At 38.4% G+C, this 25356-nt stretch overlaps 1 protein-coding gene across 1 annotated transcript in view; it reads right to left on the bottom strand.

Moving 5' to 3' along the window:
* The window catches only part of ZNF236 (zinc finger protein 236), an 82903-nt gene that overhangs the window by 45530 nt on the left and 12017 nt on the right, over nt 1-25356 (bottom strand). The window contains exons 4-13 of the mRNA XM_023741569.1: nt 24740-24864; nt 23058-23230; nt 20885-21028; nt 18306-18509; nt 16877-17105; nt 10763-11035; nt 9223-9426; nt 5515-5656; nt 4594-4854; nt 801-1054 (exon numbers count right to left, since the gene is read on the bottom strand). Coding sequence (XP_023597337.1) covers nt 801-1054; nt 4594-4854; nt 5515-5656; nt 9223-9426; nt 10763-11035; nt 16877-17105; nt 18306-18509; nt 20885-21028; nt 23058-23230; nt 24740-24864 — 2009 coding nt within the window. The remainder of the gene's footprint in view (nt 1-800; nt 1055-4593; nt 4855-5514; nt 5657-9222; nt 9427-10762; nt 11036-16876; nt 17106-18305; nt 18510-20884; nt 21029-23057; nt 23231-24739; nt 24865-25356) is intronic.

The following is a 25356-nucleotide window of genomic DNA, read 5'->3' on the forward strand; positions in this document are numbered from 1 at the left end:
CCCGTCAGCAGGCCTGCACAAGACCAGAAGGCCCGTCAGCAGGCCTGCACAAGACCAGAAGGCCCGTCAGCAGGCCTGAACAAGACCACATCTGTGTGGATGCAAACCACTGGTGCCACCAAGCACACTGAGAGACAGCTCAGCTGGCACTTTCTTCATAGCAAGACTTTATGATGAAGGAAGCAATGCACTGCTTTACATTCAGGACCAGGAGCCTAATCCTTCTGCACAGTGGTGACCGACAGCTGACAGACCTGCACCAACCGTAACAGAATGACCATAAAGACATGTATTTGCTGAAAAGGAAGACTATTCTCTATATATAAGAGGGCAAAAGCAGGTTACAAAACAGTATGGATAGAAAGATCCTGTCTCTATGATTCTATACATATAACATACACACACTCACACACAGACCCCTGCCTGTACACTTGCAAAGGAAAAAGTAAAAGAACCTACAGCAAAGTATGGGAAGTAGTATTTACTGTAGTCCTAAGTTTTCAAATACATTCAAATTTTCCTACCAAGAAGTTAGATTACTTTGTGTTTCCAAAAAAAAACCTTGCCCTCAAAAAACAAATAACATTGAAGAGTAAAAATTCTAAAGAGTAATATGGGACAATATATAGCATGCGGTATTACACACACATGCACACACTCCCACACACATCCATGCATAGCACAAATGGTGACTTAAAAAGTCAGAGATGAGAGACACCAATATGGGTTGGAGGGAGTGAGAAGGGCTGCATGATTTTGCATGCAATGCTTCTCAAATTGAAAGATCCTGACATGTTTACCTTCGTCTGCTTCCAAAGGCTGGTCTGCCAGCGGCTGGCTAAGCGCGGCCTCTTCCGTGCCCACGACGTGCTGCGGCTCCAGTTCCAGGATGGCTTCGGGATTTGTGGCGACCGCCTCGGCCGTCTGTGGTAGCGCATTGCTCTCGATCTCCACCTGCATCTGGGTGGACACGTGGATGCCTTGCTGGTCTACAGTGCTGTCATCGATGGAGGAGGCCTGCTGGTGCTGCTGGAGCTGCTGAGCAAGTTCATACCTTTAAAACCAATGAGGATTCATGAGATCTAGATACTGCCCACAGCTACCCGAACACCATCCTGCTGTGAACGTCGCTTTTTGTTAAATAACTTGTTTGTCCTTAAACCACTTCATATCAGAGCCACAGTGGCAATACCTTTGAAAACTAAATGCTCTCAAGCCTCCTCGCCTTCCAGGGCTCTCCCAGCTACAGGGGCATGAAAGCAGAGAGGGTGAAGGACAACGCACACCAGGATCTTCAAAAGTTTTAAAAGTAAGAAAAATGCCACACGTTTAAAAATAAAACTCTCCCAACTCAAATTCTGCAAGGAGCTAAGGTATTAAGAAAAAGAAATGTATGACGTAAGGCAGCGCATTTGCAGGTGGGTTTACGTGGGATAAGCTTAAGTGGATAGGGTGCAGGGGAGGCACAGTCTCATAGTCCGCTATCTCTCGGTCAAGGGCCACAGACATTGTACGTGGCCAGTGGTCAATCGTGTTACAAACATACAGTACAAGGCATAGGGCTGTTCTGATTTCCTGAAAAATCATGACATTATACAAAACAAATCCAGTATATATTCATCAAGGCCAATCATATCTCTTTCAGAGAGAAAAATGAACAATAAATGCAGTGAATGAAACAAAGAACTTTAAAAAACACCTCCAGCAATTATCTGACTAACCGGCTGGGTAACGCATGTACTATCTAAGACAATCGATGACCTGAGATACAGGTCTCCACGGTCAGATTCACACAAGCTCCATCTTATGTTCTATTCTACTCAGAATTTCTTTCTTAGTTCCAAACAAAATCTTTCCTTTTCATTTTCTTATATCAAAAAATAGTCCATTCTCAACTACTTCTATTGACAAAGAGAGAATAAAAATGTCACACAAAATAGCAAAGAATTAGAAAATACACCCACTCCTCACTTATGTACATGGTTAGGTTCCAAAGACCAAGTCATTATGTGAAAAATCTGTGTTATGCGAAAATGGAGGATGACCACATCGGATCACAAAATGGAGGATGACTACATTATTACATAACTGCCAAACCACTGAGAATCATGGCCCAGCCAAGCTGACACATAACCTTAACCATCACAGCCAGTGTTACTCTCACCTCACACCTCAGCATTTGTTACTGCCAGATGTACATCGTTAACATGCAAAATAGTCAGAGAGTAGAATTTGTACTATTGTCGTAAATGCAAAATGTCAGATAACAAGATAGTCGATTAGTAGGGAGTCGGTGTACAGTAAAACTTGCAAAAGCCAGAACCTGTATAAGGCAGAAACCTGTCAAAGAAGGAAAACGTAAATATTTTCCACTAAAAGGAAAGGCAGAAATGTGGTAAGACCGGACCATGTCAAAGGCAGAAAACTTGCGAGACATGGAAAAACAATGCAATCCTGTTAAGTTCTGGCTCTTACAGGTTTCACTGTACATTACACCTTTATTATAACCATTACTACACAGTAACTCTAGGAGCCCCGGTGGCATAGCGGTTAAGAGCTCAGCTGCTAACCTAAAGGTCGGCAGTTTAAATCCAGCAGCTGCTCCTTGGAAACCCTATGGGGCAGTTCTACTGTCCTATAGGGTCGCTGTGAGTTGGAACCGACTTGACGGCCCCTAATAACAACAACAACAACAACAACATACAGTAACTCAATCATGTTTATATGTCTGTCTTCTCCACTATTCCATCAAGATAGGAGGAAATGCACCGTGCATGGTAACCAGTGGTGTCTTGTGCTCTGTTGTTTATTGTTGTTCCTTCTTTGTTTTAATGAATGGACTTTACTGTAGTAACCTTCCACACCTATTTTTGAGATAAATGTATATAGTAGTTTGGGAACTCCCAACACTTCCAACAAAGGGATGGACTATTGGGTCTACTCCTCTCCTTGCATGCAGATTATAAAAAGAGAAATATCCTATCTCTGCAATATCACAGACGTACCAATCTCCAGATCAACACCTCAAAGTCATACAGTAAACTCCTAAAATAATGGAAGGCACATGTTCCTCAGTGTAATCTCTGACAACCACAAGGTAATACAATACTTCCACTTAGCACAGTCGGCCCCGTGCAAACAGCTAACTCACTTTCCCAGTAATTACACCATTGGCCGACAGATCCATAAGTAAGGGTCTTAAAGCCTTTACTCCCAACACTACTATAAAAAGCAAGCTGAAAAGGACTAGCTTCCTAACAGAGAAAATATGATTCAAAATGCCACTGCACAAGGTTCAGGACCCAAGTCCTATAACTTTAGCATGTGCAGCTCTCAGATGGATGCGGACATGTCATCCCACCACAGTGGACAGGAACACTAGCTAGCATCCTTAATATTTACATACTCATGACTCCTCAGTTCCCAATCACATGCACAGCACGTAACTCCCTCCATAAAATGCAGTAAAGTGCAGCTGAATATGTAACTGGCAAGAGTACACTATACTGCTCCACTGACACCATAGTCCCTGGATGGGCTCAAGAAGCAGTTAAACTTGCCAGCTAAGTAGCCAACTGCACCAAAATAAAAGCTGTTAAGTTTGTCAAGTGGGCCTAGGCATCCAGATAAATAATACTAAATATATATATTTATTTGCTTATTCCAATATGTGGAGTTTTGTTTTGTAGGCAACATCCTGGCAGACACATCTGGGTAAATACTGCCCAATAAAGGCTCCAGGGCAGAAGATTAAATGTCCTCCTTGGGATGCATGGTCACCCTTTTTAGAGTCCCCTCATCGACGCTTTTTGACAGCGCAAGTAAAGAACTCCATTCATGGATTCCAGATATAGTGGGAAACACATTTATGCTGAGCTCTGTGCTCACCTCCATTTGGAGATGAGACCACCCCCAATAAGTAAAAACAGAACTTAGATTTTAGTCACGGAGTTATACAATGCCTGAAACATATGTTCTCTGTAAACAACAACACAGAATAATTACTATTCGGGTACCAAAATGACACGCCTCAAAATCACAGAGTTGACTAAGACTTCCTCTTGAAATCTTCATTACCTAATTATACTAAACATACTGGATTTAGCACTTCATCTAATCACTATCAGCTTTAAAAGAGAGCTTGCAAAACATTTAGCCCAAGATAGATTATTCAATATTATATTAAGAATAAAAATGCTAATGTTTTGGTCCGAGGCTCTCAATAGACCCTTAAACCCGTAAACCATTGCTGTTGAGTTGAATCCAATTCATAGGGACCCTGTAGGACAGAGCACAACTTCCCCACAGGCTTTTCAAGGCTGTAATCTTTATGGAAGAAGACTGCCACATCTTTCTCCTGCAGAGCAGTTGGTGGGTTTGAACTGTTGACCTTTTGGCTAGCAGCCAAACGCTTAATCACTGAGCCACCAGGGCACCCGATCATTGGACACTAATACAAAAATTTATTTAGCCCATGCACCCCCTAAGCTAGAAATAACATATAGGGTGCAAAGATAATTATTTTTTAAAAACATACCCACCCTCATTTGGGAATTATAATAATATAAAAGCAACAATCAGCACTGTACCTACCTATGGGTTTTCATGTGCTTTTTGCAGTTGAGGGAGGTCTTGAATGTTTTCTGGCAGTAGGGGCACATATAGGGCCGGAGGTTGTTGTGGATGCCCATGTGCCGGCGGAGGCTGCCACCAGTGGTGAATGCACCATTGCATATTAGACACTTGAACGACTTTAGTCCCGTGTGTGTGCGGATGTGTGCCTTCAGCACACCAGCAGACACAAAGCCTCTTCCACACTGAGAGCATTTAAAAGGCTTTTCACCTGTATGTGATCTAAAAGGAATACAAAGTTTACTGAATGAACAATGCTTCCTTACAATTTCATAGTGCTTATAATTTAGAATGCACTCTCATTTATTATTTCACTTGATCGTCCCATTTTTTTAAGCTAAACAGCAAAGACACAGCTTTCCACGTCTTACAAATGAGAAGACTGGGACCAGAAGAATTAAGATTTGCTTAAAGTCACACAGCATATAAATGAGACAAAATCAGAACCTAAGTCTTCTAAGTTCTACACTTGGTTCAGGACATCATATTGTCTTACCCACGATCAAGTTTCTAATTTCTTCCCGCTGTTGCTACAGCACTAGGAATTAACCTAAACTGTGATGAAAACACTTTAAAAACTGTTAAGAACATAATTCTAATGAAATAAACCAAACAGCTCTTTGATATTTCCTGGAAATTGCAAATTCTGAGATATAGTAGGGGGTGTTAAAAAAAAAAAAAATTAGTGGCAATTTCCTGGTAAAATATTTTAGACAAGGCACTAGGGAATGAAAACATCAATGATCAATAAATTTTGGGGGGTCAAATGAGACACTTTACACAACAAAAGCTAACACTACAATCCTGTACACTTCCAGAAGTTGCTAGACCACTAAATCACTGAAATGACACTGAATCCTACCTGTAAGTCTGTCACCTTACCTGATGTGCTGTTTAAGGTGGCAAGATTTTTTATATGCTCGATGACAGTAAAAACACTTGTATGGTCTATCTGCTTCATTTACAAAATTATTATTAAAATAACTTTGAAAAAACTGGTTTCTTGGAATGGGCTGGATAAGACCTATAAATCAAAAGAAAAGCAGGAATTATTCACTGTCAATGCTACTTAAAAACTGAAATTTCAAAAGGTGTCTGCTTTACCCAGTAGACGAAAAATTCTAAAGAGCTAAAAGTATAGATGCCAATGTTGCAACTAAATGCTAGTTTAATTGTGTTAGGAAATGACTGTTTAAAAAGAACCTACCAGAAAATATTTATAAAATTATTGTAACTTAGGTATTTTTTCAACATAAGGAATATCTATATTGTTACAATTGCTCCTCTTGATTCTAACAGTAAAGTTTTAAAAGGATTTCAACACTTACTTTCTACATGGGCATTTGTTAACATGGAGCTGACATAACTATGTCCAAAATTTAGGCAAACATGATTTATTATAGGATTTATCACAGTACACTAGGTACTATAATGCACTCCAAGCAGAAATAATTGTAACATGACCTCTGTTCTAAAAACGTCAATGCTTTCATAGACATTTTATTAAAGGGATAGCTGCAAATAGCAAGATTACTAGCTTATATAATTCAGGTTTCACATACTTTATCTATTTATTTTTGCTGTTATCCTGAGCAATACTGCCCCTCCCTTTTTGTTTTTTAATTGTGCTTTAGATGAAAGTTTACAGCTCAAGTTAATTTCACATCCATGAGTTTATACACGTATTGTTTTGTGACATTAGTTGCAATCCCCACAATGTGACAGCACACTACCCCTTTCCACCCCGGGTTTCCTGTGTCCATTCAAACAGTTCCTGTTCCTTCCTGCCTTCTCATCCTGCTTTTGAACAGGAGCTGCCCATTTGCTTTCGTATATCTGACTGAACTAAGAGCACATTTCTCCCATGTATTATTTTTTATTTTTTTTGTTTTACATACTTTAAATGAAGAATTATTTTCAGCTGAACATCTAATAAATATGACTTGATCACTGGACTATTTATGCATCTCAGGACAAACTTAGGTGCAAAATGTCTGGATTACTCAATAGTGCCCTGGAACTTTAAGAGGGAGCTGTCTGCCATCAGCACCACATCAGTCTTGGGCTGTTCCCCGTGGTGGTCCTCTTCCCACCAGGAACATTAGCCCTTAGCCAAGATGGTCCACAGCCTCACCTTCTCTCCCTCCTCAGCTGCACCATTAACTTCTCTACAACCATGATCACTAGGTACCTCTTAACAGACACTGTTTTTCCTGCCTTTCCCTAAAAGACCAGGTTACATCTCAGTCCTTTCCTCTAAAACCTTGTCCTCCTGCTGACTCCCCTGTTTTACTCATGAGGCGCTGCCTCCTGTGTCTCAGCTCAGCCCAGAGGATGATCCATTGCCACTATATTTATCTAATGTGCAGACATCTGTGAAGCCAATGAGCACAGCATATCCCATTTTAACCCTGGAAAAATTCTGGAGAATCAGAACTCTGGTTTAACTAAAGATATATAAACTTAACAAAGCCAAGAAACCCGTATGTTTTTAACTTGACTTATGGTGACATGACAAAAATCGGTAATCTGAGGATAACTCTTAAGCATGAAGAATATTTCTAGCACCACTAAATAGGTTTTTAACCTGACTCTGACTTTTAGAAATTTTTATGCATTTCTGGAATAATGCAAACACACTGAGAAGCTATAGGCTATGGTGCAGATTAAACATGTATGAGTGAGACTACTCTGCTGTTTTGTTTTATGGGCTACCAAAACTGAACAAAGATATCAAAGTATTCTGACCTACCCTGGGAGTTCTTGACCATTTACTATGCCCTAAAACTGTTAAATACCAGCAGAATTATAACTTCTAGGAAGTTTAGTAGAACTCATGCATAAAATCATCTGAAACTGGTATTTTCTTGGGGAGATATGGATCTTTCACTATCTTTTCAATTTCTTGTGTTTTGGGGTTTTCCATTTCTTCTACAGTCAATTCTGGTAATTACATAATTGTAGAAAAGATTTATTTGATCTAAATTTTCAAATGTATCAACATAAGGTTATAGAGTATTCTCAAATAATTTGTACCTCATTTGTTTCTGTGCTTATAGCCTTTTTTCTCATTCCCAATATTACAAATGTTTTCTTGTTCTTTAGTTTTATTAGTGATATGCCAAGTTGTCTATTTTATCAGTCATTCAAAAACAGCTTTTTAAAAATTATTTATCAAGTCCACTAGAATTTTGTCTTCTATTTTAAATTATTTTACACTTATTAATTTCTGTCTGCTACTTTATTTTCATTTTTCTAGCTTCTGAGTTATATAAATATTTTATATTTTATTTATTATATGATAATAAATCTCTTATTTTTTAGTAAGAAATATTATAGGAGCTGAGGACAGCTTTTGTCCATCTGATCTGTTTATGTAATACTCTCACTTATAGTATATAATTTCAGTTTTGAGTCTTTCTTTTCCATATAAATAAATTTTGGATAGATATTTTCTATTAACTTATTTTCATTAAACTGTAATCAAAGACTGTCTCCTCGATGATATCTACTTTTTCAAATTTATTGAAATTTTTTATACTCTAGCATGTATCAATTTCTGTTTCATGCATATTTGAAATAATGTATATTTTAGGGTAAAAGAATCCTGATAAAGCTATTAAATCACCCTTTATATATGTATTTATGCATGTATACTTCAAATCCTTGGCAGGTTTACTGTGTCTGGTGAACTTGAATTAAGAATCTCTCACTGTACTTGAGAGAGTACATATTTCTCCTTTCTTGTATTGTTTTTGGCTTATATATTTTGAAGCTATGCTATTAGGTACAGAAACTTTCATGACTGTTGACTTTTATTAGTGGACTATAATATATCAATCAAAAATAGCCTTGTTTATACAATTTAACTTTTTTACATTAATCTGTATTTTGTTTGATACTCATTCTGCTCTGTTCATAGGTTGGATTATCTTGCTTAGGAAAATGATGAAATAAATAAATTGCATAAAAACATAAATTCACTTACAGAATTTAATGAAGTTTCTTATATTATGTTCTTCCTGTAATTTGTACTTAAGAAAATTTTTCTAAAGATTCTAGTAAGCATTAACTTTTTCCTAGTTAGTTAACAAAATCATAATTTGGCTTGATTATAATAACACTAAGCCTAAAAAGAATTTTTTAGCAAGCAGGTTTTTCTTCTTCTTTTTTTAATCCAAAGATTAAAGGAGGCCAAATAATAGTCTATTACATATTGCATGGGGGTTTTAAGCGAAAATAACAAAGCAAGCTGTGCACTTCACATGTCATCTTTGAGAGTACCACTGAGGCAGAAATTTTTTCCAACAAGGATTTACATACTAATATCTTCACTTACACACCATTACTCTCTTAACCAAGGACACAATTTGAACACTCGTTTAGATACAGCTATGTTTTTGGTTTTAACTGTGGGACACACTGGCCCATAAAGGAAAATAATACGTAACAATGACTTCATTAATACTGCGCCTAAACCTGCCTAACTACATAGATCATAATGTTTATACATCCTTCATAAGACACTAAGTGAAGGAACACTTGATAAACTGTAAGCAAAGCCTTTCATGCCCCCACCCCCCGCCTTACCTAAGTCGGTGATGAGAATTGGTTCCTGCAGAGGAATATCAGGCACCAGAGTGCTGGCCTTGCCCACTCGAACCTTTGCGGGTTTGCGTTGGTGCCTCATCTTCCTGAGCTCGGTATGCTTGAAGTGAGAGGCAATGTGTGTCTTTCTGTGGCCTGAGGTTCGGAACTTTTTGTCACAGTGAGGACAAGCAAAAGGTCTAACGCCTAATGGAAAATAAAAAGTACACTTTAGATTATTTCAAGGGCTCCATTTCAAGGAATTAAATCTCAAAAATTAATGCCAACATAAAATTCTAATATTTTAATATAGATTTGAATATTTCATTTATCATACCATGCTTATGATTTCATGGATGTTATAAATTAGAGTCATTTTCCCTCGTTCGCTTACAGTGCATCTTGCATATGTTAAGATCAGCAATAAAAGCATTTTAAGTGAAAAAAAAATTTACTATTTCCAGGACAAAGATTTTAAATTGTAAAATACAGATGTTCAAACAACTAGGCATCTTTAGAATTCTAAGGCATGGAAGACTGCTCTCTGTCTCAAGTATTCTATAAACTGAGAATAATAATGTTTGCCTCCTCAGCTGTTGCTAGAATTACAGGAGCAAATGTTTAAATAAGAAAACCTGGCAGGGCAAAGGTTAAGTGCTTGGCTGCTAACCAAAAGGTCAGCAGTTTGAACCCACCCAGTAACTCCGTAGGAGAAAGACCTGGTGATCTGCTTGTGTAAAGAATACAGCCTTGGAAACCCTATGGGGCAGTTCTACTCTGCCCTATAGTGTTGCTGTGTGTCAGAATCTACTCGATGGCACACAAAAACAGTAACGTTTCAACAGCACTTAGCCAGAGTCTAGCACTTAGCAAACAATGCATAAATGGTAGCTGTTATTGTAAACGATGATGATGATGATATTCACTTAAAAATCCTCCACTACCGCGCCTCTTCTCTGAAAGAAATTTCGTTCTTTTATAATTTTAATTGGTAAATGAAAAGGCAGAGTACAAAGAAGGATATGTAACAAAGTTGACTAATTCCAGCTTTTTCAAATACTCACTGCACATGGTTCAGAGAAAACCCCATCCAATACGCATAAACACTTTTCTTTAAAGGAATATAGTAATGTCGCTGTGCCTCAGCACAAACCGGGCCTCCTCTGAGGGGCCGGTCTCCTTTCCTCTCCAGGAAAAGCCACGGGTCTCTTCAGATGGTAGAGTCCATGTCCTATCCTCAGAACAGCTCACCCAATCTGAATCTAAATCCATTCTGACCACAGTGTTCTCTCCTAACCCGACTCTTTCTCTTCACAAATCCCAAGGTGTGGTTGTATGTATGTTCATTTGTAGGTGCTACATGTTCAGTGCCGCTCTACACCATGGGCTGCGTGAGGCTCGAGATGGGGTCTGTCTTCTCTGCCAGTGAACAGGCAGTGCCCAGGCTATAGAAGGGAGTCAATAAGTACGTATGTGCTAAAGAAGAACTTGACTGTGTCAGCCAGCAGGTGGCACTGCAGCTCGCCAGGGTAGGCGCCCCCACCTGTGTGCAAGCGGATGTGCACTTTGAGGCTTCCTGAGGTGGAGAAGCTCTTCATGCAGTACTGGCACTGGAAGGCCTTGATGCCCGTGTGCGTCTTGATGTGGGCAGTCAGCGTGCTCTTCACGGCAAAGGCCCGGAAACACTGCGGGCACTTGAAGGGCTTCTCGTGGGTGTGGATGCGAATGTGGCGCACCAGGTCGCTGGGCTTCTTAAACTCCTTTGTGCAGTAGGGGCACACATGCCACCTTACTCCGTTCTCCTCACGAATAGAACCTGGAGTAAAGGTCAGAACGAAGATAGAATAAATAAAATCTACATAAAAGAATAAGGTAAAAATTAAAACAGGCACAGTCCAGTCTGGCCTAGATACTGTGTTATGTTAAATAAATACTAAGGCACTTCAACGCCCTCCACGGGAGGACTGAGACAGCATGCCATACCTATACAAGGCTGTACACTCTTTGTCACACAGAAGGTGGCCAATTATGGAAAAGCTGGTGGGTATTTCATCACTGGAATTATCAAAGATTACGATTTAATCTTGCAGAAACTCCTAACCAGCCTTGAGAACACAAATCACAGCCTGGGAGAGATAGGAGAGTTAACTGGATAGGCAGTATTATGTGGATCAGGAGTGTAGCATTGCAAAGCCAGTTCATTCCAACATGAGTAAAAGCAGATGTAGCAAATGACTCCATGGTTAACTCAAGGAACGCCAAGAGAAGGAAGGTTGTTTGAATAAAAGTATCGTTTGGGTCTATCTCAAGACACAAATAAAAAAATGAAGCTAACATAAATAATTTGAAAATGGTAAGTTCTTAAGCTATAAAAAGGAAATTTCATTTGTTGAGACAAAAGTATTATGCAAGATTCGAATGAGTTCATGACCAAATATAAAACAGTCTTCTAACTCTAAATATTATTTTTATTCCACTTTGAATCAGGTTTAGAACTATTCCTTATCAGAAGAAAAATCACAATTACATTTATGGAAAAATTAACTAAAATGGTTCCTAAAATATAAAATTCAAAATAACAAAACATCAGCAGAATCAGTTTTTATCTTTAACATTTTTTATTAGACTTATTCATCTAACATTAAATAGATTTAGATAATTCAGGTAAAGAATCCAGATGACATCAAAAAGATTTTGGCCATGTTGATGAATTTCACCTGAAAATTTTAGGTCTGTAATTTAACTGTGTCTATACAGACATAGTTTTGTTCTGGAAAAACAAAATATCTGGTTTCCTTCTCTTTGTCATCAGTAAATACAGGGACTTCTCCACATACGCAAGTGAACCTACTGGGGGAGAAATGTATTTTCCCTAATCTAATGCTCTTTGTAAGAGTAATCACATAGGATAGGAGGTTAGGTAAAAAATGAAGAATAACATTTTTTTAAAATGGTCACAGACTGGAAACAAGGACAAAGAGAGGGACATACATTAACCAGAGAAATGGTGGGGGGAGAGGGGAGGGGGTCGGAAACAAGGGAAAATGCTTTAAAAAGTGACAGAAAAGCCTTTATTTGGTGATGCTACTTGTATTAAAGAAGACTAAAATTTAAGACTGCTTAAAACTAATACACAAAATTATTCAGAAATGTGCAATGATTACCTGAATGTCTTCTCAGACAAATCAACAAAGTATAAAAAGGTCAGAGAGAACTAGAATATCTACTTAGTTAAAAACAGGAAGCCATGCCCTGAAATCAGATTTTTTCCAAACAAAAACAAAAATATGTCTTTAATTACAAAGGATGACATAATATAAAACAGTCAGCTGGTTCTAATCATTTCTGGTAACAGACCGGAATAAAGATGACAAATGGCAGCCCTGGCACTGCTGTCCCTAAAGCTAGCCCGCATACGTCTTGTTTGGCCCACACAGTGCTACAAAAAGAAAACTGGATCCAGATTCCAGCTTCTTGACAAACTGAAAGATCTTTGTCGATTTGTGCATACGTGTGCACACACGCACGCACATGCACACACGTGGCACACACCCGTGCAAACATGCACATGTACAGATCTGGAAAACCTGGACTACATGTCCATGTGGCAGCCCGCCCTCGAGGTGGGCAATAGCTTTCCTCTTCAAACATTAATAAATTAAAAAAGAAAAATACATATAATCATCTACAAGATGTAAAGGCATTTGCTAAAATTTAACATCTGCTCTTAACTTTAAAAGAAAAGTCTAAAAACAGGGACGGGGTGGATAAATACATCTCAACACAACACTCAACTTCATAGGAAAACACTAAAAGCAACCCTAGTAAAGCCAGAGGGGGTGGAAATCCACTGTAACAGTCAGTGAAACTAGACAAATGAAGAAATACAGCATAAGCTAGGAAGGAAAAGGTAACATCATCATTATTTACAAATAATATGATTATATAACTCAAGAACCTAAGAGAACTTAGAAAGATGTTGAGTTTTAATATTTAAAAATCAACACCCTTCCTATCTATAAACAACACCCAGAAGAAAATTTTAAAACGCTACTAAAATGCCCTTCCCAAAAAAAAGAAAGAAAAAAAGACTGGAATAAATGGAAATGCATATCCTAGTCTTTGGTACAAAGATGAAAAGTAATAAAGACATCAGTTCTCCCTGGTTTAGCTTATCATTTATATACAAATACCAACTAGCAGAAGATTCTAAAGTTCACACGAAAAAACAGATATGTAAAATAATCAAGATAACACTTTTTTAAAAAATGAGATTTTCAATAAGTGGTGCTGGGACAACTGGTTCTCCACATGCAAGAGAAGGAAACTGGACCCATACCTCATACCATATATGGAAATTAACTCAATTCGTTCAACAACCTAAATATAAGAGCTAAAACCATAAAACTCTTAGAAGAAAACATGGCAATAAAACTTCAGGACCTTGTTTTTGATAATGGATTCTTAAACAGGATACCAATAAAGGAAAAAAATAGATAAATAAGACTTCCTCAAAATTAAAAAGTTTTCTGCATCAAAGGGCGTTATCAAGAAAACAAAGTGAAAAGACAACCTACAGAATGGGAGAAAATATTTGGTAACCATTTATCTCACTAGGTTTCAATATCCAGAATATGTGAAAAAAAAACTCCTACAACAACAAAGAGACAGACAACCCAATGTTACAATGGGCAAAGGACTTGAATAGACATTTCTCCAAGAAAGAAGATATACAAATAATCAATAAGTACATGAAAAGATGCTCAACATCATTTGTCACTAAGGAAATGCAAATCAAAACCACAATAAGATATTACTTCACACCCACCAAGATGGCTATGATGGGGAAAAGAAAAAAAGCAAACAACAACAGGCGTTAGCGAGGATGTGGAAAAATTAGAGCTCTCATCCACTGCCAGTGGAATTGTAAAATGGTAAAGCCACTGTGGAAAAATGTTTGGCGGTTCCTCAAAAAGTTAAACATAAAACTGCCATATGATCCAGTAATTCCACTCCTAGCAATAAACAAAATGCAGTAGATACATACAACAGAATATTAAAATCAGTTTCCACTGGGTTGATTCCAACTCATAGTGACCCTATGCGTTTTCTTTATTAGCACAAATGCTCCATAATAAAATACTGTATAATAAAGTTAACCGTAATTTCATTTTGAATTCTCTATATGAAGCTCAGTGTAGAATTAAAGGCTGTTTCTACCAGCTTCAGATCTGGAAGAGGGCATACAGGATGAATTTCACCTGCCTCAGTCATGGCCCCTCACTCAGGAGACTGCCACCATGTGAGAGTTTCTTTAAAGGTTTCAGCAAAATAACCACAGACGGCAGCCCCAGTAACTAGTGTTAATGGTTCCACACAGACTGTGGATTTGCTTCGTTTACTAGCGCGCATAAAGTTGACGTTTAAACGCTGAGGCAACCCTGTAACATACAAGGCTATCACAGAGCTAATAAAAGCATACAGAAACGCCCTTTTTTCCTTCTTGCCTCTCTAGATACCAGGAAAAACCAGAGGATACACTGCTTCTATTTTATAGTCCTAGTTTTCACTTGAGGGGGAGACCAGGACGACAATGGTTTGGGGTGAGACACAAGACTTCACACCACACATTACACGAGAGAAAGCATGTCCTAGGAGAAAATCATGAATGGTATGACAATGGTACCCTAAGATTTTCAGGAAAAAAGCAGGTATCCCCCAAGAACCCTGGGAGAGGTGCCATGTCCCTAAAGGAACAGTCACACTCACCAAGAAAACATTCTTAGGGAGACACTTCTGCCAAATGACAGAATCTACATGATTCGAGGAAGGTTAGTAAGCACCTGCGCAGAGCCACCCTGGCACTGTGGGGTGACAGAAGTGAACAAAAGTTGCTCCCAGATGGAAGAAGTACGTGGCCCAGAGGGGACATCAGGCCGTGCTTGTACCATAGCTAAAACGAGAGAATGCCGGAGCCTTCAAGTGCTCTAAGTGCTGAGGGCACAGAGAGCAGGAGAGAACGTTTCAGAGAGCTTCTGAGAAAGTGACACTAAGCTGGCCTAAGTCCTGACAGAGAACAGGGAGAAGGGCTTCTAGAAAGAAGACCTTCCCAATGCAGAAGAACCTGTGGAAAGCATGAAGCTCAGAGAATATGGGATGTGTTTAGAAAACAGCAAGGAATCCAGTTTTCCTAGGATATTTGTTTATGTCCAGAAGAACAGTAGGAGGGAAGATGAAATGCAGGATTGGGATAGGTTATAGAGGGTCTGTTTGCATTCTGAGTGGAGAAAACGGTTAAGTGCTCAGCTGCTAACCAAAAGGTTGGCAGTCCGAACCCACCCAGCAGTATCACAGAAGAAAGGCCTGGCAATCTACTTCTATAAAGATTACAGTCAAGACATCTGGGGTCTTAAAAGCTAGCAAGTGGCTATCTAAGATGCATCAATTGGTCCCAACCCACCTGGAGCAAAGGAGAATGAAGAATACCAAAGTCAAAAGGAAAGCAGTAGCCCAGGAGACAGAAAGGGCCACATAAACCAGAGACTGCATCAGCCTGAGACCAGAAGAACTAGATGGTACCTGGCTACCACCAATGACTGCCCTGACACGGAACACAACAGAGAGTCCCTGATGGAGCAGGAGAAAAGTGGGGTACAGAACTCAAATTCTAGTAAAAAGACCAGACTTAATGGTCTGACTGAGACTGGAGGAACCCCAGAAGGCATGGCCCCCGGACTCTCTGTCAACCTAGCACTAAAACCATTCCCAAGGCCAACTCTTCAGTCAAAGATTAGACTGGACTATTAGACATAAAATGATACTCATGAACAGTGTGCTTCTTAGCTCAAGTAGATACATGAGACTAAATGGGCAGCACCTGTCCAGAGGTGAGATGAGAAGGCAGAGAGGGTCAGGAGCTAGTTGAATGGAGACGGGAACTCAGGAGTGGGAAGGAGGAATGTGCTGTTACTGTATAGGGAGAGCAATTAGAGTCACATAACAATGTATGTATAAATTTTTGTATGAGAGACTAACTTGAATTGTAAACTTTCACTTAAAGTATAACAATAAAATAAAATAAAAAAAGATTATAGCCACGAAAACTCTACAGAGCAGTTCTACTCTATCACCTGGGGTTGCTATGAGTCAGAATCGACGCAACAGCAACAGGTTTATCTTTTTTTTTAGTTTATGAAGGGTTCAAAACCCTTACCAACAGAATTGGTAAGTAGTGGGGAATCCAGCAGCGGAGCTGTGCTTTGGAGTTGATCGTATGGCACATTCAGTAGACCCAAAGGAAGAGAGCGGTTAGGAAGCTATAACTACATCCTGTGGCCAAGACGCAAGGAGGGCCCAAGGTGCAAAAGGCTGAAGGATGGTAATGGACCAACTGCACATGCAGTGCGGAAACAAGGGGAAACCGCGGGAGAGACTGGGGTTCCAGTCCCACTCACTAGCCAGGAACAGAAACCAATCCTGGGGAAGAGAGAGGGGGGCATAACAAATTGTATGACTGCCATACTTTTCATTTTAAATACCAAACAACAACAGAGAGCTACTCTCAAAATATTACAAAACAAGCATATTGTACCATCTTCTTAAAGACAAGCAATATGTGTATACCAAAAGTCTAAATGTTAAAGCATATCAAAATTACCGGGTAGAAAAGGTGATTTCTTCTTCATAATCTTCTTTTCTTTTTTATCCAGCTTTTCTGGGCTCTCCTGTTCTTTCTCTTGCTCTGCATCAGTAGGCTCAGCCTGCTCGCCAGAAACATTGGCAATGTCTGGACTTTGGATCTGGGTTGTCGATGTCTTAGTATGGCTGGGGTCGTTAGGATGAGCTGCAACTGGAATTGAAGACAGCCCACTGTTTTCTAAGGCTTGCTGAGACAGAACAAAACTAAAAGGTTAGAAGGTACAATGGCCCACATCTGCCTACCAAAATCAATCACAAAGTTGTAATAAAGCTTTAGTTACAGAAGTCTAATTCTACTCTACTAGAAGTAAAAATATACATTTCCAAGTAATCATTTGTAAGTGGGGCTTTCGACTTTTTCGGACTGTAACATCCCTCTTGATAGCTGACATCTCACCCCACCCAAAACACTATACAGCAAGCATTTACATTTCTATTTTAAGGGGAATTAAACTAATTTGACTTTTAGAAATCTTACCTCAGACAACTTTGGTTGTCACTAAACAATGTGGGGATCACTATTTGAGGGCATGGAGCCCTGGTGGTGCAGTGGTTAACAGCTCAGGCTGCTAACCTAAAGGTCAGCAGTTCGAATCCACCGGCCGCTCCTTGGAACCTCTTAAGGGGGCAGCTCTACTCAGCCCAACAGGGTCACTATGAGTCAGAATTGACTGGATGGCAATGGGTTTGGTTTTTTTTTAAATTTTTTTTATTTGAGGGCATGTATTAAACTTGGTTTCTACCATTAAGACATTGGTAGTGTCATGACATCCTGACATTCCTTAGACCTCTGGCCAACTTCTCATCACAAAAGTACAGGAGAGAGGTTAGTCTTAAAAAAACAACACCAATCACAACAAAAGGAGAGCAAGGAGGAAGGCTGTATCTCTGTTTGGAGATGAAAAATGTGTATGAATATAAACCCAGCCCACCCATCGACCTTCCTTTCCTCCTCCTCTTCACCCACATTTTGCATAGAATGTTCACTTACTGACTCTTTCTCAGAATTGTAAAAACGTATGATTGTCTCAAAATAGTTACACCAGAACTTCGAGAAACAATAAAATATTTCTCATGTCTCTGTCAACAGGGATAGACACAAGAAAGTTCTAAAAAAGGTATTATTTTCAATTAAATTCATTTGCAGGGAAAAAAATTGGGGTTTTACAATTTTTGTTTTTAATTTACAGATTAATAAATTGTTTAGAATTCTGCTCTGTCCATAAGTAATTAAATAAGGTATTTTGTTTCACTATGTATTTTTTTTCAGACATGTTTTTGATTAAACTCCCTGTGTATGTATTTGTTAGTACAGATAGTAGGTTTCTGAAAGCACAGACGAGAACCTAAGAGTAGAAGTCACATGCCAGCAGGGAAATGAGATTCACCTGCAAGATGTCCTGGTTGATGCCCACGGTGATGCTCAGCTGCTGGCCAGGCTGAGGCGATGGGTTGGCGTCCCCTGGGCCCGGCTCCGACAATTCCAGAAGTTGCTGGATGACGTCAGTGACAGCCTGTGAGGCCTGCTGGCCGGTCGAGGATGTGACCTGGGCTTCCGTCTGCTGGAGGGGTAAGGTCTGAAAGAGTGTGGCCTGAAACATAGCAATATTTTCATTAAAAAAAAAAACTAAAAATCACGTTATTTCGACTTCAATTTTTCTTAAAAACAAGAAGAAGAAAGGTAGTACCCTCCTTATGAACATTAAAATCTAACAGCATCCCAAACATAAATTTTAAATGGAATGCCTCAACTATTTTTGTGCTGGGCACAATATTGGCTGTTAAAAGCACATACTGAGAGAACTGTTCTATTACAGTTTCTTCGAAGTTTTTTAACAGGTAGCACAGCCTACCAATTCAAGATGGCAGGTTAAGCACACGGGTCCCCACCTCCCTGTTAATCCATTAATGTGAAGTGATGGAATAAAAGAACTATGGTGCAGTGGTTACAGGCTCAGCTGCTAACCAAAAGGTTGGCAGTTTGAATCCACCAGTCGTTCCCTGGAAATCCTATGGGGCAGTTCTACTCTGTCCTATAGGGTCGCTATGAATTGGAATCGACTCTATGGCAACAGGTTTGGTTTTTGGTTTTTTAAGGTTCAAAATTAAGAAAATAAGAAAGAGGCCACTGTGGTCAAAATAATTCAACCAATTCTGGAAAACAAGGAGAAAGGAGGAATAAACGCTCTGTAGGGCAACAGCCAAGAATATCCAAAGGATACGGGATATCGAATTTGAAATATCTGATTCCTGCAGAAGCTCAAGGATCAAAAAAGCGAATGCCAAAAGACAGTGGGAACATCCAAGGACTGAAAATAAACCTGTCTTCCTCCACACAGAACACGTGGGCACTTAGTCTTAGGCCAAAAAAGAAGGGTTGCCTCTACAAAAGGATGAAAGGAACAAACAGCCTGGGGAGAGCCAGGGCACCAGATGAAATACAACATCTGTGTTCCGCCACACAGGGGTCCTGAGGCTATGGGGTTCCCTGCCCCCCACACTTATGGTGACCCCTGCAGGTCAACAAGCCCACCACACCTACAAGGTTCACACACAGGTTTACTGTGGCCTCAGAAATACAAACAGGCAACCAAAGGCTACAAGACACTGAAAGATGATGGGGTGGGGATGACCCAAAGAGCCGAAGAGGACTTTGAGAAAGAAAATTCTAAGTAGCACCCTCGGAGATTTCAGAACAAGTGTGCATCAAACCAGAAAAGAATGTCCTGGGGTGAAAAAACAGATCAGAAAGGAGAGCTCTCAGAAATGAAAATCTTACTACCAAAAAAAACATCAATAGAAGAGTCATAAAATAAAGCTAGAGAAATTTCTCAAAAGTTGAGCAAAAGGGCCAAGAGCAAGAAAATTTGAGAGGCAAAATAACAGACATGGAAGTTCAACACAGGAGGCAGAACACAGGTTCTCAGGCAGCCTTGACAAAAAGCATGGACCTAACACATGATGGTCCTCAGAACAGGAATTAAAACATTGACCTGGATGATTATTCACTACTTCTACACATTTGATTTGCATGTTGCCAAAAGAAATGGTGAAAACTCTAATATTTGGTTATAATTTACAAATGGAAAATTGTATTAAAAGAAACAATACTCAGTTCAAAATATAATTTTCGAGGCTTAATTAATAGGCTCCAATTATTCCTAAGTTCTGGAATTTATTTACAACATCCTCCTTGATTAAGAGTAAATTGAGGAAATATTGCGATACTGCAAATATTGCAATACTGCAAATATTGTGAGAAAAAAAACATAACTAAAAGTGAACCTAATGTTCCAGAATTAAGTATTAACAAGGCCCATTTTCCATATTGGTAGGACGCAGCTGTTGAGACTTAAGCTCAAACTACCGGCTAACAGTATTCATCAGCATACAGTTAAGATGTCTGAGATTTTTGTATCGTATGTCAATACTTTTAAGATACAATATTCTATACTTAGATTTTTCCATTTATTATCAATTGAGAGTGTAGAAAAAATGACAGATTGAGGCTGAGCTATAGAATCCTACATAAAAGGAATAAAAACATATGTGTGTTTTTAGTTACATAATTTAAAATACATGTACAATTTAGCTTCCTAACAGTCGAAAGACTCAGCAAAAATTATCACTGTCACAAAGGATAAATATTATCTAAAAGTGATAATTAATTCTTAACTTATAACTTAAATAAAAATATTCATCAGCAAAACTGACAGCATGAGTGACAATCTCATAAATTAATGATTACATTTTCTCTTATTTTCACTGGTTCCGATGACAGTCCATAAATCAGGACCACCTAATACTGTTCTAAAATTTTTAAAAAAAAACACAAAAGTAGCACCTTACCTTCATATAGAAAACTTTCATAGCACCTTTACGGTACCAAACAATATTCAAAATTTTTAAAAGTGACATATTTTCGTTAAAAAAAAAAATCCTACTATAAACCAATTATTAGACTTACCGTTAAAACATGTGCAGTCTCTGTAGCATTTGCTGAATTCTGGGGCCCACCCATATGCATCTTGCTGATGTGTGTATTTAAGCTGCCTAAACTTTTAAATACACAACTACATTCTGTACAATTATAGGTAGGGCCATTCTTGACCTTAAAGAATTTAAAAAAAAAAAAAAAAAGGTTTCTTACAATTCATTCTTAGATAAGAGTATCTAAGTATTACATAATGGCAGATTATAATGTGCCATTCCATTGAAAATGACAGAACTATCCAACCCTCCAATGTTACAGTACTTTTAAATCACACAGCTCTAGAATGAATGGCCCAGTTCTTTAATCAGTATTGCCAGTATAAGATTAGTGAAAATTTCACAGCCTTTTCTAAAAATTAGAACAGGTTTAGGAATGAAGAGGCATATTTTTCAGTTACTGCCATTTAATTTAAAAAAAAAGAAAACCGAGGTATGATGTACTCAGTTTCTTAAACAGTTAAGTACAATGCTCAATAATGAATAGTGGATGGCTGGGCTTGACTATTACTCCGAATAAGCTTTTTGGGGGGCTAAAATATACAGGTTAGGAATGTTATACAGTTTCTAAGTGTTCCATCACCAATTCAGATATTCACTATTAGCAACGAATGTTAAAAACTATGAAAAAGCCAGAAGCACACTACAGAGAACAGTACAGTAAACAGGAACAATTTTAGGTATTAGCATAATTGTGAAGGCTGGTTTGAAAAACTAATTGACTCTGAGCCTCAATCAGACCCCTACTCTATCTTTAGCACCTTGCTAAGAACCACATATAAGGCTTTAGATTCCTCACAGGGCTGGATAATCTTTACAAACTAGCATCTGCAGATCTTTTCTGAAACATCTCAGTCAGTCCCACTAGAGCTGAGTTTCTCCGTAGCTATGACAGACAGTTAGTTCACAGATATCCCAGAATGAGCTTCCTAAACTCAGGAGCATGGACGAGCCCCTGCCCTAATCCCACAAGGCTGTTCTAGGGTTTCCAGGAGACATTTCTAGGGCTGCATGAATATATGCTCATTCCCAAGGAGTTTTCTTTACACAATAGCAACTCGTACAGCCCAGATTTACTCTTCAGATCTAAAGGTAATGTCCCCGCATGTTACCATTACCTCACTCATACTTTCTAATGTCTCTGGCTTCTTAGATAATAAAATATGATTTTAAAAGTAACTCATTCCTTATGTACTTCTGAATCCGTTTATAAACTGTGAACTGTGTAGTATTTTTTTTGTTCTTTTTAAAGTCCTTTTTTTCCCCCCCCGTTATAGAATAAAACCTAAATCTTATCTAAGATCAAGACAATTTCTACTTCTTGATTTTGTTAGGTTTGGATAAAAGTGTACTATTAACCCCGAGTTCACTTTTTACTCAAGTGTTAGTGTATGGAAAAAATTAAAAGGTATATATTTGCTTTTAAGCATATGATAGTTATAAAATAAACTGTACCATAATAAAAGTATTTGTATTGCTTAACTATGTATTTTCTACAATTAGACTATAAACAAATAGAAGACACCAAATCACAAATAGTAAGAGCAAAAATTAACCTGCTTAACAGAAATATTTCCAGAGAACCTACAAATCAGTATAATCTATAGACAATAAAAAATTACAATACGAAATTGTGAACATCAGCTTAAATAGTTAGCTTTCAGCATGGTAGAAAACTAACAAACCAGGACTAGTCTGAATATACAATATAAATGGTGCCATATGTAGGCATATGTGAGCTTAGCAACATTAGCCGTAGGAAAAACATTTTACTCAATTATATTTCTCATCTTTCATTTCCTACACTTGAGAGTGTCAGTGTTTCAATTTTATTAAAAGGATGAAATATCTCAATATTCAGGTTGATGAATCATGACTAATAAAGGTATTGGTATTTTCAAATATCTATTCATCAAAACTATAATATTATCAGTAAGAAGACAAAAATATATTATTTTATTATTTCTTCTATGTATAATAAACCAAAAAAAAAACCTGTGTGTGTTTGTTTTAAACAGGGTGTGTTCAACACAAACCCTTAATCTGCATTTTTAAAAATGGAAAAGCATTTTTCCGGCTCATTCACTAACTCAAGAGACGTCTATTGCACACCTGTGGAATACTGCATGAGCCACAAAGACTATGTTTACCTCGGAGTGAACTCTCTGTACATGTGACTGAAGGTTTCCTTTTTGAGAAAAGGCGGCAGGACAAAAGGCACAGGCATGGGGCTTTTCACCTGTATGCTTAATCATGTGCGTCTGCAGCGCCCCCTTCTGGTTGAAAGCTTTTCCACATTCACTGCATTTAAATGGCCTTTCACCTGAAGAGGGAGAAAAGGGATCAAATTACAACTACACACTATGAGGAGTACCTTCTGGATTCAAAAGAGAAATGCTTACGTTACCCAAAATATCATAATTTTTCTCCAAAGAACATAAGTAACATCACTTTAAGACTGGACAGACAGTAAGAGCTACAAAGAGAACTTATGTTTTATTGACACTTGTCAAAGCAAATTTCTAATATATTTGTGACGATGAGGTTTAAAATATATCTGTAGGGAGAAAACCATAAGCCTTGTGTTTTCTCTTGATCTATCCATGTTTGTTCTGACAAAAAACTTTTTTACAAAAACAAAAACAAATATGTGTTTGTGTGTGTGTGTCTTTGAGTAAAAATGATTTTCGGGGACAGGACTTCCAGAATAGCCATCTGAGGGGCTTGATGGACCCTCTCCCCAGAAAATAATCATTTACCTGGTTCTGGTCTCCACCCACCCACCTGCTCATAAGGCAGAGGCTCCATGCCAGGAGGGGCCAGCTGAGAATACCACCCCCCACCCAGCTCCCTCTCAAGGGCTGAGTGTGTCTCTCCAGGAGAAGCAGGCCCTCTACCTCCATGCAGTAAGGGAGACACTCCAATCAACTTTACACTGACACAGAAACAAACTGCAAAATAGTCTGGATGACTCTGCAGTACTGTACATAGAAATATTTCACGAAAACACTAAAAAAGGCAAAAAGCAGTGTAGCCTAATGAGAACTGGCTGAAAAACAAAAGCAGCCAGCCAAATGCTGTCTATTTCTTACCCTGTCACTCCATAAAGGGAAACCAAATCTGAAGGAGTATATAAGAAAACAAAAGGGCAAAGCATGGATCACTCTAATTTCAAATACTGTAAATATTTGTATAGTTTTCCCTTGTCCTTACCTAAACAGGATCACGTTACTAAAACAATATTATAAACTGATTTTTCAAGAGCTGACAGAAAGTATGTTCAGCCATGACTGCTGTACCCACATCAAAAATTCAAGCAAAGCCAACAAGTATGCCAGATAAGGCACAGAGAAATAAAGTTTTTGTTACTTTTAATGTTTTATAGCCCAGTTAGTGAAGGCAAAATTATAATAGAATACAGGGATCCTGTGCTTTCTTTGTAAATTTATACTTAACTAGCCCAGTCTAATACCTGACATTGGCTGGCTCATTTCTGAATTAAATGACTGAATAAATACTATATCAATAATAATAACAGCAATAGTAATACCAACTCTCAATTACTGATAGCCTACCATGTATCAGGCACTTTTCTACAAACACTACATATGTTCTTTCAGTTACGATTTATGACAACTATATGACAGACATTAACATTCCCATTTTCAAGTGAGGAAGTGAAACCACAGCAAGATTAAGCAATTTCACAAAGATTACACAGAAAACAAAGGAAAAGTCAAGATTAGAGCCCAGGCCTAGCTGGCTCTGAGACACATTTTCTTTTCCTTCAAGCCACATAATCAATCATCCCAAAGTACCTGTTTCTTCATACCTGTGTGTATCCTAATATGTCGCGTTAACTGGCTAGGCTTTTGAAAGGTCTTTCCACAATGAGGACATGAGTATGTGAATCCGCTTCTGTCAATATTCCGGTTATAAGACCTTGTACCTGAGACCCTAGTTTAATATAGGGGGAAACACTCATTAAATGGCCTCCCTCAGATTACAATCTCAAAATAAAATTTACCAGAATGTTTAGCTGATGGTCATCAGAACATGCTTTAACGAGATATCAATTATATATATAGAGAGAGAGACATACACACCCACATATTTAACACATGCACACACATATACGTATATATAAACCAAACCTGTTGCCATCGAGTTGATTATGGCTCACAGAGATCCTATAGGACAGAGCAGAACTGCTCCCATAGGGTTTGCAAGGCTGTAATCTTTACAGAAATGAACTGCCACATCTTTCTCCCAAGGAGCAGCTGGTGGGTTTGAACTGCCAACCTTTCGGTCAGCAGCTGAGCAGTTAACCACTGAGCCACCAGGGTTCCAGAAGTGTATATACACATATTTACACATATTAGTTTTGTGTATTCAATATCATAAAATTTATTCTTTCTGTTTCTGATGAAAACAGAAATAGAAATAGCG

This window comes from Trichechus manatus, unplaced genomic scaffold (assembly GCF_000243295.1).
Source record: "Trichechus manatus latirostris isolate Lorelei unplaced genomic scaffold, TriManLat1.0 scaffold00183, whole genome shotgun sequence".
Classification (NCBI taxonomy): domain Eukaryota; kingdom Metazoa; phylum Chordata; class Mammalia; order Sirenia; family Trichechidae; genus Trichechus; species Trichechus manatus.